Source organism: Gallinula chloropus, assembly GCF_964237585.1.
Source record: "Gallinula chloropus genome assembly, chromosome: 1".
Lineage (NCBI taxonomy): Eukaryota > Metazoa > Chordata > Aves > Gruiformes > Rallidae > Gallinula > Gallinula chloropus.
The window spans coordinates 77,110,144-77,125,778 of NC_140085.1; the positions used below are offsets into that span (position 1 = coordinate 77,110,144).

At 40.7% G+C, this 15,635-nt stretch overlaps 1 protein-coding gene across 1 annotated transcript; it reads left to right on the forward strand.

The window, feature by feature from the left end:
- Nucleotides 1-46: 46 nt before the first annotated feature.
- On the forward strand, nucleotides 47-13,828 carry RECQL (RecQ like helicase; the record flags this gene model as incomplete). The annotated part of the gene is made up of 14 exons (XM_084269439.1): nucleotides 47-62; nucleotides 1,404-1,601; nucleotides 3,305-3,484; nucleotides 4,343-4,449; nucleotides 5,375-5,573; nucleotides 6,699-6,865; nucleotides 7,404-7,485; nucleotides 8,493-8,641; nucleotides 8,727-8,844; nucleotides 10,441-10,579; nucleotides 11,325-11,416; nucleotides 12,575-12,794; nucleotides 13,105-13,234; nucleotides 13,460-13,828. 14 exons carry the CDS (start codon nucleotides 47-49, stop codon nucleotides 13,646-13,648), a joined length of 1,986 nt encoding a protein of 661 aa, XP_084125565.1. The 3' UTR covers nucleotides 13,649-13,828.
- Between the last annotated feature and the right edge of the window lie 1,807 nt (nucleotides 13,829-15,635).

Sequence of the window (15,635 nt, forward strand, 5' to 3'; positions counted from 1 at the left end):
TGGCTAAATAAGGTGTCCTAAGGATAACAACCCCTAATCTCCAGAGATGGCAGCTGTTGCAGGTAATCCAAAAATAGTATGTTCCTTTTGCTGTCTCTTAGCTCAGATGCAGTCACCTGATGCTATTTATTATTGTTTGTATGAATTTCATGTATACAGGAAAGAGTTTGTAGTGTCTATATTACTAAAATTAATTCATATTGGAAAAAAACACCCAGAAAGTGGAAGAAACCCAGGTTTGTATAGGAAATGACTTGGTTTTCTGTATTTTGAAAATATGCCTCATATTTTAGGATACTATCAACTCTTTCCTGATGAGTAACAGTGGTCATTTATGAATTCATGTGTCCCAATCTTGTGCCATTTTTAATGAGGATATATGTATTTTTTTCCCCCATACCCTATGCTTTTGCTTCCATAAGCAGATTATTGTGTCTGCTGTGCTTGGTCCAGATTATCTCATTTTGTGGGTTTGGAGGGAAGCCAGGGTGGGGGAGTAGGGCTGGAGGTGTATTTCTTCTTGTGCTTTTCTGACCTGGCTTTGAGGTACTGATACATGCCTGGCTTCCTGTTGTTTGTGTAAATTTGCCTTTTAAACTGTGGTGATTGGATTCTGGAGCACAATCCATAATTCCCACCAATTCATGTAAGGATGTAAAGGGGCAAATTCCCACTTACCTTCATGTATGTAACCCAAGCTTTTGCAGACTATTTCCTTCAGGTTTTTCAGATCTGAAGGATGGTCTCTGTTCTCAAAAGCTCTCTGTTCAAACCTTGATGTTCAGCAGATCCTCTGCTCTGGTTCTGCATGGAAGGGAGGTCTGGGTGCATGACATGTACCGTTTTGCTAAGGTCCTTGTTTCCATCTTCAGAAGAACTTTATTGGTGCTGACGTTAACGTTGCTTCTCACATGCAAATGCTTTCTGTTTTAAAAAGTTTTGAATTTGTGCTCACCTTAGGATTGGCTGCAGTACTTGCTGTCTTAATTAATGCCAGGGCTGATGCAGTATGCTTATTTATCACTGCTTGACATGCATCTGCAGAAGATAAAATGATGTCACATGTCTCCGTGGGGAGGCACTGCTTTTGAGAAACTGGATTGTGATCTCTTTTCTTCTCTGTTAATCAACAGGGGCAATGATGGTGTTGCATCTCTCTCATACACTGTATTGGAGATGACAATTTACAGCATACCTGTAAATATTTGATCAACTAGTGTAAGAAATATGCCTTGCCTAAATATTTCTACATGGCATATGTGATGTTAAATGCTATAATCTTATCTGTGGGCCTGTCAGGTTGTCTGCTTCTCAATCAATAAATGAAGTACAGTCTCCTTTAAAATTGGGATTAGCGTGTTGTTATAGTCTCTCTTCTGCCCTCACCTTGTTTTCCCCTTCAGTGCTAGAAGACGTACTTGTTTCTGTTGAAAATGAGCTGCAGGCAGTGGAGATGCAGATCCAGGAGCTTGTGGATAAACAGCAGGAACTTCTTCAAAAGAAGATGAGAATAAAGAATCTGATAAAGCAGTCCTTGGAAGATGTGGAGGCAGGTGGAAGTAGAGACGCTGAAACCTCACCTGAGGCATGGAACAAAAAAGGTTTGCAGAGTCAAATTAAAATATTACAACATGGAAGTAAACTAATTCAGTAAGGCAAAAATGTGTTCAGACAGAGTTTTGTTTGGATAATGATACTGTTCTATGTCACAGGTGTCATGCCATCTTAATTACCCAGGGTGATGTTTATACTTAACTCCACGGAAACTCCCAAATACCAATCTGAGTTATTTGGGCAGAATTGTTGTAAGAATTCCCTCTTGTAGCTATTTTTATTCTTTTCTTTTTGCAAAGACAGAACTCGATTTGATTTGCTGTAAGAATCCCAAAGTATATCTGGATACATTTAAATACTTATATTCCCTGTTTATTTATGTTCTAAAAATAATTACTCTGGATGTTTTCAGGATTTGATAGTAACAGTCTTGCACTGTCAGAGTTCTTGCTGTCTTTGTGTTTCTTCTTGCTTGAGTGGGTAGGACAACTGGTTATGTCTGCCATGGGTTATGTAGGCTCACCATCTTACTAAATGATGCAAATTAAATGGATGCTGACTGCCAGAAGTAACACAGAATACATTAGTATGGTAGGGTTGGTTAGTCCACGTGCCAAGTGCCCTGTGGTGATGTGAGAGATTCTGTTCTTTTGGAAACACTGTTTTTCAAGTTTAACTGAAGTTCTGGATTAAAAACCAAAAAGAATTTTGTAGCCTAAGCTCTATTTGTCTGTGTTTGTGAAGTGTTATGTATGTATAAAAATAGTGATACTTTATCATTGCAACATTGTTGAACAAATGGATTTGTTTTTGGTGAGTTTATGCCTAATTCTTTCCCCCTGTGCTTTGACAAATAACGGCTTTGCAGTCAGATGCTGTGTACATCTTGAGTAAGAGCAGTAGCTAAATCTGGTCCCAGCATAAAGCTCACTGAAGTCAGTGGGAGGCTTTTCTTGAGTTCAGAGAGCCTTGGATCTTGGCTGTGATCCCTGTAAATTAGGAAGGAATGTCACCTCAAGTATCAAAGTTAATTACTGCATTGAATGCAGCATAGTTACCACATTTTAATAATGTGAAAATGGTTAATATGCTTCCTGATGCATCTGATCTTCTTTTTATACTACCTTCTCTTTAAATGATGCAGTCTTTAGCTCTTTATTAAAGGGGGGAAAAAAAGAATGTTGGGTGGTTATTTTTGGCAACATTAAATTTTCCTACCCTCTTAAAATAAGCAAAAAGTAAATGCTTATCTCTAGAATATATGGGAGGGGGAAGAGGTTAGCACTGCCTTTGTTATGCTATTTGTATGAGGGAAACATTTGGGCAACTTATGGGTGAGACTGTTGGAAGGCTTAGTGTCTGGTCTTATTTATTTTTGGGGTAGGCTTCTCATTTCCATTTAATTTTGGATTCATCTGTTATCTTGATCGTTAGCACTTTGAAGCTCTTCATCTGCTTGTGAGTTTTTAGCCTTAGTTTGCATTTCTGTGCGATGAGAGCGTTTAGTCTGCAGGTGGATTGGGTTTACATTTCATAGGGTTTTCAAAGGATCACCTTAGAAACTGGTTTATGCAGACTTAGGTTGTGTGTAACTTTTTGGGTGCTTTTACTGAATCTTTGAACACTTTCCCAGATCTAAAAGTGTACTGCTTCCTGATGTAGTTACTGTGTATGAAAATTGTCCTTCTTACATGTTAATGAACCTGATTATGACACTTGTTTGGGTTTGGTTTTTTCTCCCCCTTAACAGATTTTCCATGGTATGAGAAGATAAAAGCTGCGCTGCAGAGCAAGTTTAAACTCCAGAAGTTTAGGTCCTTGCAGCTTGAAACAGTAAATGCTGCAATGGCAGGAAAGGATATATTTCTTGTCATGCCTACAGGTGGTGGGAAGAGCCTTTGCTATCAGTTACCAGCTGTCTGCTCCGATGGTACGTAAGGAAAGAAAAGGTCATAAATAAACAACTGGATATATTTTCCCCCATTTATAGGTACCTGGAGAATGGACATTATATTGATGACTAATAGTCACAGTATGTGGGGGGGGGAAAAAGAGCAAAGATATGAGAGAAAAAATTAGCAGAGGTGTTTGCTTTGCTGTCTTACCTTATTTTCTCTGAGGATGCAATAGTAGCTTTAAAGTAGCTGTGCCTTTTATGTGAGATTGAGATTTAAATAAATTATCTATGTTCCTCTCAATACATTATGTTATTAAACATATTAAAAAGTTTGTCAGTTTTTCTTTCCTTTTTAATTCAGTATACAGGCTGTACATTCTTGAATTATGAATATCTGGGGTTTTTTTGTCTGCTCCATCTAATTTTGGCTTCAGGTTATTTGGGGGAGAGTTGCATATTATTTTTTTTAAAAATAAGCATCCAGTTTTAGTTTTTAAGTTTTCTTTTGAGTTATGACTTGTCCAGTTGAATGGAAATGTACTTATTAACAAAGACCAAATTTACCGATGCCAAGTGTTGCTCAGTTGTGAGGTAATCAGCGCCTTGCAACACATGTGAATCCAACTTTCTTCATTTTGTATATTAGTTCTTGTGTTCTGTTCGTTGCAGGCCTGTTGTTTGTGGTCAGGCTTCTCAGAGAAGGTGCCTGTCACAGGCAATTGATAGCAAGTAACTTTGCGTGACCTAGCACCTGCTTATCAGCTACCTAGAAGAGGACTCTGCTGCTGGGTGTTAGTTGGCAGGTCCCGCAGAGCTGATGCATTAGTAGAAAGTATTAGAGGAGATACTTGTGTCACTCACACTGCTGAGTTTGCACAATGATTGTTACAGGTTTCACGCTCGTGATCTGTCCCTTGATATCGCTTATGGAAGATCAGCTCATGGTTTTGGAACAGCTTGGTATTTCTGCAGCTTTATTAAATGCCTCCAGCAGTAAGGTATGTTTAGCTGCCAAGCCTTTGTGGGTTTTGTGCTGGTGTCTTGCTTCTGTCTGTTATGAATACAGAACGAACAGTAGCTTTATCAGCTAATGCTACTCTGTCAACGTTATCTTGCCAGCCACGTGCCGTGCTATGGGTAATGTGAAGAAATATCTTTGCTTTCTTGTTTTAATGACAAGAACACGTCAGCCAACACCTTTCATGCAATTAATGGATTTCACAGGACTCTTTAGAGGATGTCAGGTACCTTTGGCTGATGTGTGTTGTAGAATTTACTTAGGCTCTAGGCTTAAAAGAACATTGGAGTAGGTGGTTCTTGTCACCTACTAACACGTTGAGCAGTGTGGGCTTTTACATATAATTATTCATCTTTAGAATGGTAAGCTGTTTGAACCAGAAGCCAAGGAGGAACTTATTTCCCAGTCTGTTATTAGTCTATTGTTTTTTACAGTGGAATGTATTTTCCAGGCTACCAGGAGGCCATGGTCATTATCTTGCAGATGACACTGGGTTTGATAGGTTAGTGGCTTGATGCACTGTGCCAAACTTGGAGCCCACTTTGGGGTTGAGTGCTTTGAAAACCCAATAATAAAAATTACAATTATGTGTAAGGAATTATTTTGCTCTCCTTGTACCTCAGGCACGTTTGGGATGTAGTGTATAGGGAAAATACTGATAACCACATGATGAAGCAAGACAAATATTTAATATTTTGCATTTTCAAAGTTGTCTGATTTTCTGAGTTTTAAAAGTCACGTTTTGTCTCTCATGATCTCCTGCAAAGCCTTATGGTAATGGTAAATGCCACCTGTCAGTCTCTGTTAATTACTACTTATAATTTGTTAATAACCTCTTAAGAGCTGTAGCACTAAGCAACTTCAGCGTGTTGTCCCACTTTGTCAGCCCTTTTTGTTTTGAACAGGAACACGTGAAGTGGGTTCACACCGAGATGCTCAGGAGAGATTCGGAACTGAAGCTCCTCTACGTGACCCCGGAGAAGATCGCGAAGAGCAAGATGTTCATGTCGAAGCTGGAGAAGGCCTATCAAGCCGGGTGCCTTGCTCGCATCGCTGTAGATGAGGTCCACTGCTGCAGTCAGTGGGGCCATGACTTCAGGCCTGGTATGCTCCTTGGAAATCCAGTTTCCAGAGTTACTCAGGGGTTGATACATAACGAGTTAGGCCTGAAACGCAGCCAGGTGCTTTCATCTGTTAAGTAAATACTTAGCATATTGCAGGTACCTGTGTTAGCTCAAGGACTTTAATGCACAAATGGCAGTGTTCGTATCCGGGAGCAAAGTTCATGCAAATGGGAGTGATTTCAACGTCAGTTTTGCTGTTGGTATTCTGAAAAAGCTCCTAAATCGGTTTATTTTAATGGGAGCTTAATGAAATCAAACGTTTTGGCTGCTATTTTTAATATGTAGAATAGTCACCTTTACCGCTGTTTGAGAGAGTGTCGTTCTGTCCGCCGCTCCCTACCACGGTGGGTGACAGAAATAAGAGCATTTAGTCAATTCATGAGTGAGACTTTCATCATTTCTAAAGCCAGCTGAAATAAATGCCCTCGACTTTCAGGGAAAGAAAGCACGCTTCAGTTTGATTCCTGTCTTGTTAGTTGTAAAAGACTCTTGTTTACTGGCTACCTGTTCTTTGCCTGTAAAAGGAAACCAAATATGAAGTAGTGGTAACTGTAAGGTCAGACTCTGCAGGTTGTTTAGTTGGGGTTTTTTTAGACAGTGATGTCTGAGCGAAGAGCCGTGACAGTTACAGGCGATGTGGAATTTGCATATGTACCTACAGCAGCAAGTGACTGTTAGCACCAAGCCTTTAAAGCCTTTCCTTGGGACAGTCTGGTCTGTTCTGCATGGCTTGTTTCTTAGCAGAGATCTGCTTATCAAAAAGCTGTTTGTAAAAACAAACCTGCAGAATAACCTGAACGTTGGTTAACACGATGCCACTTAGGTTTTTCTCACCTTTTAAGAACTTCTGTGTCAAATACTTACTGCCTTCTGAATTGTGGCTGCCTTTAGAAAATTCCCTTAGAAGAGAAACCATCTATTTTGATATGTGCAACCTTTTTATTACTTCATTTAGATGTATGAGTTAGTTCTGTAGTAAATTGATCAGTAATAACATTTATTGGAGTGTGTTACCCCACTGAGTGCAATCTGCATTTATATCTTTTCTTAACTTTGTGGTATGAGAAAAACCTTTTTCTTTCCCCGTTTTTGTTTCCTTGCTTAGACTACAAGTCTCTTGGTATCTTGAAAAGACAGTTCCCCAATGCTCCCTTGATTGGATTGACAGCAACTGCCACAAATCATGTTCTAAAGGATGCTCAGAAAATTTTGCACGTTCAGAAGTGCATTACCTTTACTGCATCTTTTAACCGACCCAATCTCTACTACGAGGTATGTCTTACTACCTATTTGACTGCATTGCAGTCCTGTTACCTGCTGTAAGTTACAGTTGATGAATTTTAGAATAGATTTCCAATTATGCATTTTAATAATAAATAGATTTTCAACTGAATTACGATGTTTTTCATTAATTCATCTTGGTGAAGTTGCTGTCGTGTGCAGAGGAACTTGGACTGCTCTGTCTCTGTGAGCAAGGCTTAGTAGATGGGATTGTGTACAGGGGAGAGGTAGGTAGCGGGCTCAGGCTGCTTCTGAATTGCTGGAAAATGTCACATGACTGCAAAAAGTTGGGAATTATTTTGTATTTTCAGTTTGACCACAGTGTCTTATTGCTCTTCATGGAAAAACGTGTGCTGCTTTGCTACAGACTCCTGAGATGTATTCTGACTACACAAAGAGAATCTAGTCATTTAAGTTAAATGGCAGAGCAGTTGTGTTTATTGTGCTGGAAGAAGTAGAATAATGGAAATGTTTGACAGATTATGCCCCCACTTGAAGAACTCTGGCATGTGTTTATTATATTTTTGAGGTTCGACATAAGCCTTCAAACAACGAAGACTTCATTGAGGACATAGTTAAGACCATCAATGGAAGATACAAAGGACTTTCAGGTAAACAGTGAGAGGAAAAAATAGGTTTTTTATAATCTTCAGCATCACAGGGATGTTTTCAAGTGGTCCTGAAACATGTAGAGAGGTTCTACTTTCACCATACGTTAAACATCCAGCATTGTAAGAAATGAAATTTAATAATATCCATATCTCTAATAATTACTCTTTTCAGTCATCAGTGTTTAAATGGTTTTACAGTTTACTTTCATCTTCTGAAATATTGAATTACAATGTTGATGTATATAGGACAGGGCTTACATAGATAAGAACAATATCCAGTTTTAAAATTCTAAAAACAAGGCTCCAGAAAGGTTATCTGTGTTCTGAAATCATGTGTGTGCCGCTTAGTATCCCTGTGTCAGGATACTTACTGTCTTTAACATCACTTTCCTGTATTCCATCCCAAGATTCACCTGTTATTCAGTGCCTAGAACGGGTGAGTGGTGGGCAGAACTGCACTTTTCTGGGGAGTGCAGAGCTGTCAGAGCTGGGCTTTGTGTAGTCACTAAGTCACGTACCGCAAATAAGGTGGTGAGGGGTGTTACAAAGGCAGCAGAACTCACTTTGCCAGGGCATCAGTCTGTCCCTGTTCTCTGCTGTGGAGAGCTGGGCAGCTCCCCGAGTCGAAACCGTGCTAAGGTGATCACAAATTGGGTAGATTTGAGTGCCATCCTTGACTTAACCCAAACTGACTAATGACAAAAAGTAGATGTACCTGAAACCCCAGATTACTGTCATCCATGTTGTAAGGAGCAGTGCCTTTTCTAACATTAAAAGAACACTTCTGTTATGTGGATTGGCACCTGTGTTTTCTCTTTAGCCTCCAAGTCAAAGCTGGTAATTGAAGTTCTGTTCCTGGCTACCAATACTGCAGGCTGAACAGGCACAAAGATTGTTTAAATGTATAAAACTTTCAGGGTAGTTTTTCATCATTGGGGATTCTTTGTTTTGCTTTTGTGGGTTTTTTTTTAAGGCAATACAATAAGGCATCTCTCACTTCTGTGTAGGAATCGTTTACTGCTTTTCTCAGAAGGATTCTGAGCAGGTTACTGTGAGCTTGCAGAAACTGGGAATCAAGGCAGGGACTTACCATGCCAACATGGATGCTAAACATAAGTCCAAAGTTCATAAAGGATGGGCAGCAAATCAAATCCAGGTAAAGTAGATGCTATTCATAGAGTTATGTCTCACTTAAGCCAGTAGTATTTCAGTACCTTGATGGTTTGTTAATCCGATTTCAGGTTGTGGTGGCGACTGTTGCTTTCGGCATGGGAATCGATAAACCCGACGTGAGGTTTGTCATTCATCATTCTATGAGCAAATCCATGGAGAACTACTACCAGGAGAGCGGGCGTGCAGGTATTACAGGGAATGGCCCGTGCCAAGTAGCTCTGTTAACATCTGTTAAACCAATACAATTGTGCTCTGATTACAGCAAAGTGTCTCGTCTTTGAGACAGATTTTAAAGTATAATGCCTCTCTGCCTCTGTAAAGAGACTTTAAAGCAAATCTAAATTACCTTAATTGATCTCTCTCACTGCAGTGTAGCACAGAATAACTGCCTACCTAGATCTTTAATCAGCTTCTTTTTTTTAGTTACTCGTTTTTTGTGACAACCAGCCATGGCTTACCAGAATAATTTCATAACATGACATTGACTGTATGGCAGTGGATGTATGTTACAGGAAAGATCTTTTAAATTTGTTTACATTTTTTTTCTGTGCATAGCATCTGGGATGCCTGATTTGCTCAGATTGATGCTAAAGCAGATGTTAGAGCTAGCTGATACCTAATCACTGCACGGCCACAGAAATACAAGTAGGATGGGGAGTCTGGAGCAGGGAATCTTGAATCAGCATATAGCAGCACTAAATGGCTGTTAGGACTAAAAAGATTTTGTGGTTGTTAGTTTTGCTCTGTGGTTGTGGTTTTTTGACCTTGTGCACTATTACTTTTTCAAAGGCAGATTGGAATCAGTGCAGAGGAAAGCTGCTTAAGGACCCTGGGGGGCAATTGGGTTGAGATTTTCACTGTGCCTGTAGGATAGAAACTGGCCTTAGTGCTGGCCTAAGAAATATAGCTGTGGTCTAAGTTTGTGGGAGTTGGTACCTTCTTACACCAGGGCCATATAGGTGCTGAAATAGTTGTTTCAGAGTTCATCAGCTTGGGGTGATTGGAGCAAACTTTTGTGTGCTTCTTATGACTTAATTTAAATACGATTCTTCTGGGTAGGAGGCTAATTAAGCACCGCTGCTCATTTGCCTGAACATACAACTTAGCTTGTGAAACCTTCTTCTTTCCCCTTGGCTGCCCATCCAAGTGAAGTAGTTCCTTTCCGTTACATGTTAAAATTTTTGCAAGTTCAGGGTTTTTAGACCTTTTCTGCTCTCTGCATCCTGTAGACAACAGGAGGGCACCCATCAGCACATCATGGGAAAGGGTGGGCAGTGGGAAGGAAGAGAGGATTCAAGTTCAGCTATGAAAAACAAAGTGAGTTTTAAATGAAATATTCTGTTAAACCTTACCTAACTATTTATTACCACTAATACCCAATGAGGTATTTGAAGTTCATGGTGTCTTTTAATCAAATAAGAAATAGGTTTTGAGATGTATTTGGCTGGATTTTTCCAAGAGGTGTTAGGGTGAGAAAACAGTGGTTTGGCTGACTTTCTACATGACATTAAAATTCTAATTCAGTTGTTAGAGTAAAAATTTTCATTGTGTAAGAGTTTCAGTTTGCTTGCTTCCCTAGTTGTAGAACTCTCTTATATTTTATGTCTATATTTTCTTCATTCTGTTGGCTGCTGTGCTACCCTTGATGCTGTTAGTTGTGCGCTCTGTATATTGGGGCTGTGCTGGCAGCCTCTGCTGGTAAAAGTGGAATTTTCACCAGGAAATGCCATGCTTACAGTGAATCTCATTGAAAGTCTAAATTCCTTGTTTAATGCATTGCAGGTAGAGACGACCAGAAAGCAGACTGCATTTTGTATTATGGTTTTGGAGATATATTCAGGATCAGCTCAATGGTAGTGATGGAGAACGTAGGGCAAGAGAAGCTGTACGATATGGTGTCTTACTGCCAGAACATGACCAAGTAAGTTACTGTGGTGGCTTGGTTTTAGAGGGTATTTTTTTAAAAGGAAAAAATCACCAAAGAAAACCCCCCACAAAACCAGCTCCAAAACAACAAACCCCACCATGCTGAGAGACACTGCCATTGCAACAGTGGTTTGGCTGCTGGGCGTGTGTGTTCTTGCATGTACCTGAGTGGGGGGGTGTTGCTTGATTATGTTAAGGTAAAATACCTGTCAGCAAACAGTGTTTGGATTTCATGCCCCATCCAGAGGAAATACTGCAATGCTTTGGGGTTTTTTTTCTACTCTTAAGGCGCTGGTGTTCCGTGGCCATGCGGGAATCGGCATGCTCAGTGCCTCATCCGCTGCACTGAGCGGTGCCGAACGCTTCGTGGGAAACGCTCCCATCTGTTGTGTGGACAGTTGTGTGTTCAGTATAGCATCTCTTGGCTTCCATCTGAGAATTAGTTCATGGTCTTTCATCCTATGGGAATTGCAGATTATACTTTCCTGCTTTAACCATACTGTTTCTACAGCAGTGTTTAGTATTGCTGAAAGCTGCTAGTTTCTCCTGTGAGTGTAACTGGCAGTGAGTTGCAGGGTGTGTTTTCTGATTTATTTTTTATTTTTTTTTTCCCCTTGAGATAATTCTTTCTGCTTATATTAAGATATGAGCTGACCCAGGGGCCCTTCTTTCTGCCCCCTTGATGATTTATGGCACAGTTGTATACATTTATGTTCTATAGTTTCTCTTTGTTCTTTCAGGTGTCGCCGGGTCCTCATAGCCCATCATTTTGATGAAGTATGGGCTTCTGCAAACTGCAACAGAATGTGTGATAACTGCTGCAGGGAGAACTGTAAGTGACAAAAACCCTACACTCAGCTAGAGTGCTGAGAAAACGTTGGTCTTGGGCATCTAACTGGATGCACAAAACCATCTTGAATTTCTTTAAGGACCAGGTGAATTGTAATACACAGAAAATACTATCTCCTCATACCTCCTATTTGTTGCAAAGTATTTGTATAACGTAGCGATCAGCACCTGCAAGACTTAGGAACAAATCTGTATTCAAAACTATTCTCATAACTAGACTTTATTTCCCTGTATAATTTTATGGAGGGGAGTAAAGTAGACAGAACAGATATTTACCTTTTTTCCTTATACAGTTAGTTATATCATACATCATAAAACTGCCTTGTAAAATCATGCTAGTAACAATGTCTTGTTATTTTCTAGTTGTAAATGGGGCTTAGTTGAAATCTATACTGGGATCAGAGGTTGAGCAGAGGTTAGAGCTGGTTTACAGACTTTAAGATTTACAGGAACCATGTGATGAAGTACAGTTGAAATATATCCTGTTTGCTGCTGGTTTACCCCCAGGGCCTCTGGATAAATAAGCAAGGTCTGGGGAAGCCCAGCAGTAGTGCTAGATTTTGATTATTTCATTCTTGGTATGGGAGGAGGCACATGGGTCATTCTATGCCATGATCCCATCAGGCTGTAGAGGCACGATCATTATGTACTGCAAGCATGTGTTAGTGCTCGAAGTAGTTATTAATTAATGAAGTTAATACTTTGTTTTTTCTTATTTTGTTCATAAGTGTCTTGAGAGAAGAAATGTCTCACTTGTATCCTTCAATTCCTCTGCTCTCTAATCTTTCTGTAATAGGTTATGGGTGAGGAAGAAGAATCTTGCTGCTGCCTTACAGATTTTATGCTTTGTAAATGTTTCTTTGAAATAATCTGTGTGGCTTGCAGTGTTAAATGCCTGTAAAAATATTTGCAGGATTGGAGTTTTAATAATGAAATAGGAAGATAAATGTCAGTTATAAATATATCTGAATCTGGTGGAGGGGAACTTACAGCTCTTCATTTAAAAACAACAGAGAAAGGGTTGCTGTTGTGTGGCATGTAGATGCATATGTATCTATTATCTGTATCTAGGTATAAAATTATATGTATATACCTAATACATACATGGATACTATCTAAATAACTACACTTTTATTTGTAGCATGTGAAAAAATGGATATAACCAGGTACTGCAGGGATCTGATCAAGATACTTGAGCAAGCTGAAAACATGAGTGAAAAACTCACCCCGCTGAAACTGATGGATGCATGGTCTGGGAAGGGTGTATCAAAACTCAGGGTGGCCGAAGTCACTCCACCAAAACACCCTCGTGAGGAGCTGGAGAGAATTATTGCCCACTTACTGCTGCAGCAGTATCTGAAGTATGTAAGATGATGTACTTTACAAAAAGTAATAATCTAGTAGTAATGTTTCTTTACTCTCGTGTTACTTCTGTGTAGTGTTAGTGGCTAATGGATACATTCTCTGTGTGTATGACTACACACTGAATTATGTTGCATTGACCACACTGGCTCTAAATTAATCGACTGTCCACTTGAACAGACAAAGCAGAGCCAAGCTGCAATTTGAAAAATCCACCAGGAGGGTTAATGTGGCCCATTTCCCCCCCCGTGTGGTCCAGCCTGTCTTTATCTCAGCCTTTCTCTTGTAACACCAATTCCACTTCTGCAGGGAAGACTTCAGCTTCACGGCATTTGCTACGATATCCTACCTGAAGGTTGGGCCAAAAGCAGCTCTGCTGAAGAATGAGGCCCATGTCATAACTATAGAAGGGATATCAAAGAAGAAAAGTGTTTCCAAGGTATTTAGAGCTGATCTCACTTGCTGTATAGGTATCTTTACCACATCTTCCTTGTAATTTATTGTAATAGTTTGGTATCTGCTCAGTATACCTTTTTCATAGTAATGCCTTCAACAGGACTTCAAGTAGACCTCACAAGTATCTTCTCTCTTGTGAGAGACCACTGACAAAGGAGGAAAATAATGTTATATAAATGTTTTTAATAGCATTGTTTGTAACTTACAGGACAAACCCTCCCAGTCTTCGAATTCCAAAGGAAGCAGAGAAGATGCTCAGACTGTTTCACAGGCTGCCCAGGGTTCAGGAGTGAAGAAGCCACAGGAACATAAACGGCCAAACTGCAGTCCCAACTTAAAAGCAAAGAAGCTTAAGCTTCAGGCAGATGGAGAGGACCAGCTGGTAGTTCTTGACTGACTGTGACAGACTTGACGTAGGATCTAATCATGTGTGCTTTTCCATGGACAATGAGGTGTGGAAGTTCAGATTGTGTTTTAGTAATGGTATGTTTCATGCATCTTTTTTTTATTAAATAAACAGGGCAATAAGTATCTTCACAACCCTCAAATCTAGTAAAAGTCTAGTCCTTAAAGGAAAAATGCTTCCTATCAGAATAACTGCTGCGTATCTCATGATACAGCAATGACTACAAAATGTAAACAAGTGCCATGGTGCCTTTTCAACCTGTTTAGAGGTGAGTGCACAACACTTGCAGAATCATGCAGGCTGGAATGGACTTCCAGAGAGCAGCTGGCCCAACGTCCTGCTCAAAGCAGTTACAGTTGGAAGAAGGTGCTTTGGGCTGTGTCAAGTTTTGACTGTCCTCCAAGGATGGATATTCTATAACCCCTCTCAGCACCTGTTCCAGCATTTGACCATCTTCATGACCAAAAACCAAAAAAGAAAAAAAGGACATTTCTTAGAGCGTTATTTCCCGTGTTGCAAGTGTCTGTTGCCTCTTGTCCTACCTGTGCTTTTCTGAGAAGACTTTGGCCCAATTCTTGCTGTGCTCTTCCATTAGGTGGGTGAAGGCAACAGCAGGATCACAACAATCACCCCCCTTCCTCCTGGATTTCTTCTAAATTAAAGAAGAGGAAGGTTCTCAGTTTCTCTTCCCTAAGTCCCTGCTTCTCTCTGTACACCTAGGCAGATTGTACCCCTCTGCTAGACTCAGTCCAGTGTTACCAGTGTGTTTCTCTTACTGGAAAGTGCAGAACCTAACCCAGCACTCCAGCTGTAACCTCACAAGTGCTGAATACCCAGCAAGAGCCTTTCCCTCAAACCCCTGGTTACGTTCTTGCTTGTACAGTCTCCTGGGTGGCTGCTGCCTGTACCCCATGCTGTGTTAAGGGTAGTGATACACCCAGTTTATCATTTGTTACAAGTTCTGTGCACTGAACTGTCATGGTTGGGATTCACACACAGGGAAATACACTTTGGGCCTGGTCGCCTGCCTTGAACTGCCCCGGCCCCCAGGCTTAGAGCGTGGTCGCGTTCAGCGAGAGCTGCCACAGCTGGCTTAATGAAAGTGCAGTTTATTCAGGCAACAGCCACACAGGCTCCTTGGGCTGCTGAGGGTAAGTTCAGGGTCTGCAAAGCGCTTGTAAATACCAAGGGTCTTAACTACTACTGTGTTAAAAGATCCATGGCGACTCTACAGAGATGTGTATTCCTACCGGGAAAGCACTTGGTGTAACCAAGCGTTTGAATCTTACCCTCATAAGGGAGGCTCAGCCTGTTGACTGGTCCCATGGGGTCAGGATGGTGCATGATGGTGTCGTCCCTGGCACACCTCAGATTTTGGGCTACTTCTGTGTGGTTTCTTACCTCTAAGGTAGAGCCTGAGTGACTCTAGTCATACGTACCTTTATTGTGACTGGTGTATAATTCTCTCACCTCCTGTTTAAAGGTGTAGGCTGACAGAATTCAGAGCAGGTGGTCACACCTTGGAGGTGGGTAGCTTTCAGGGTGGAGGTGTGTTTTTAGTAAACTTTGTATTAGAATAGGCAAAGAACAGCATTTTGTCCAGTACATGACAGGCTGGTTGTTGGCTCAGGTAGCTTGTCAGTTCTGTTTAGACTTCAAGTTCCCATATTACCCCAGAGCCTGGCTGTGGTGTCTCCACTCTGCTCCACCCTCTGTGTGGCTATCTCAGGGTTAGAACTACATGCTCCCCCAACGTTACCAACCCTAAAGATTCCCTTGGCACTTACTGTGAGGAAAGGATGTTTAGGAACTTACAGTGTCAAGGATTCCTGGCATATCAGCTGCTCATCACCCTGGCATGTTTTTGTAAATGCTGGACCTTAAACCGTGAACACAAATTTAATTTCTAAGTTACCACTATTATTTCACCCTGCAGTGGCATGCTGCTCACTGACATTACCAAACCAGGTTCTGGGTC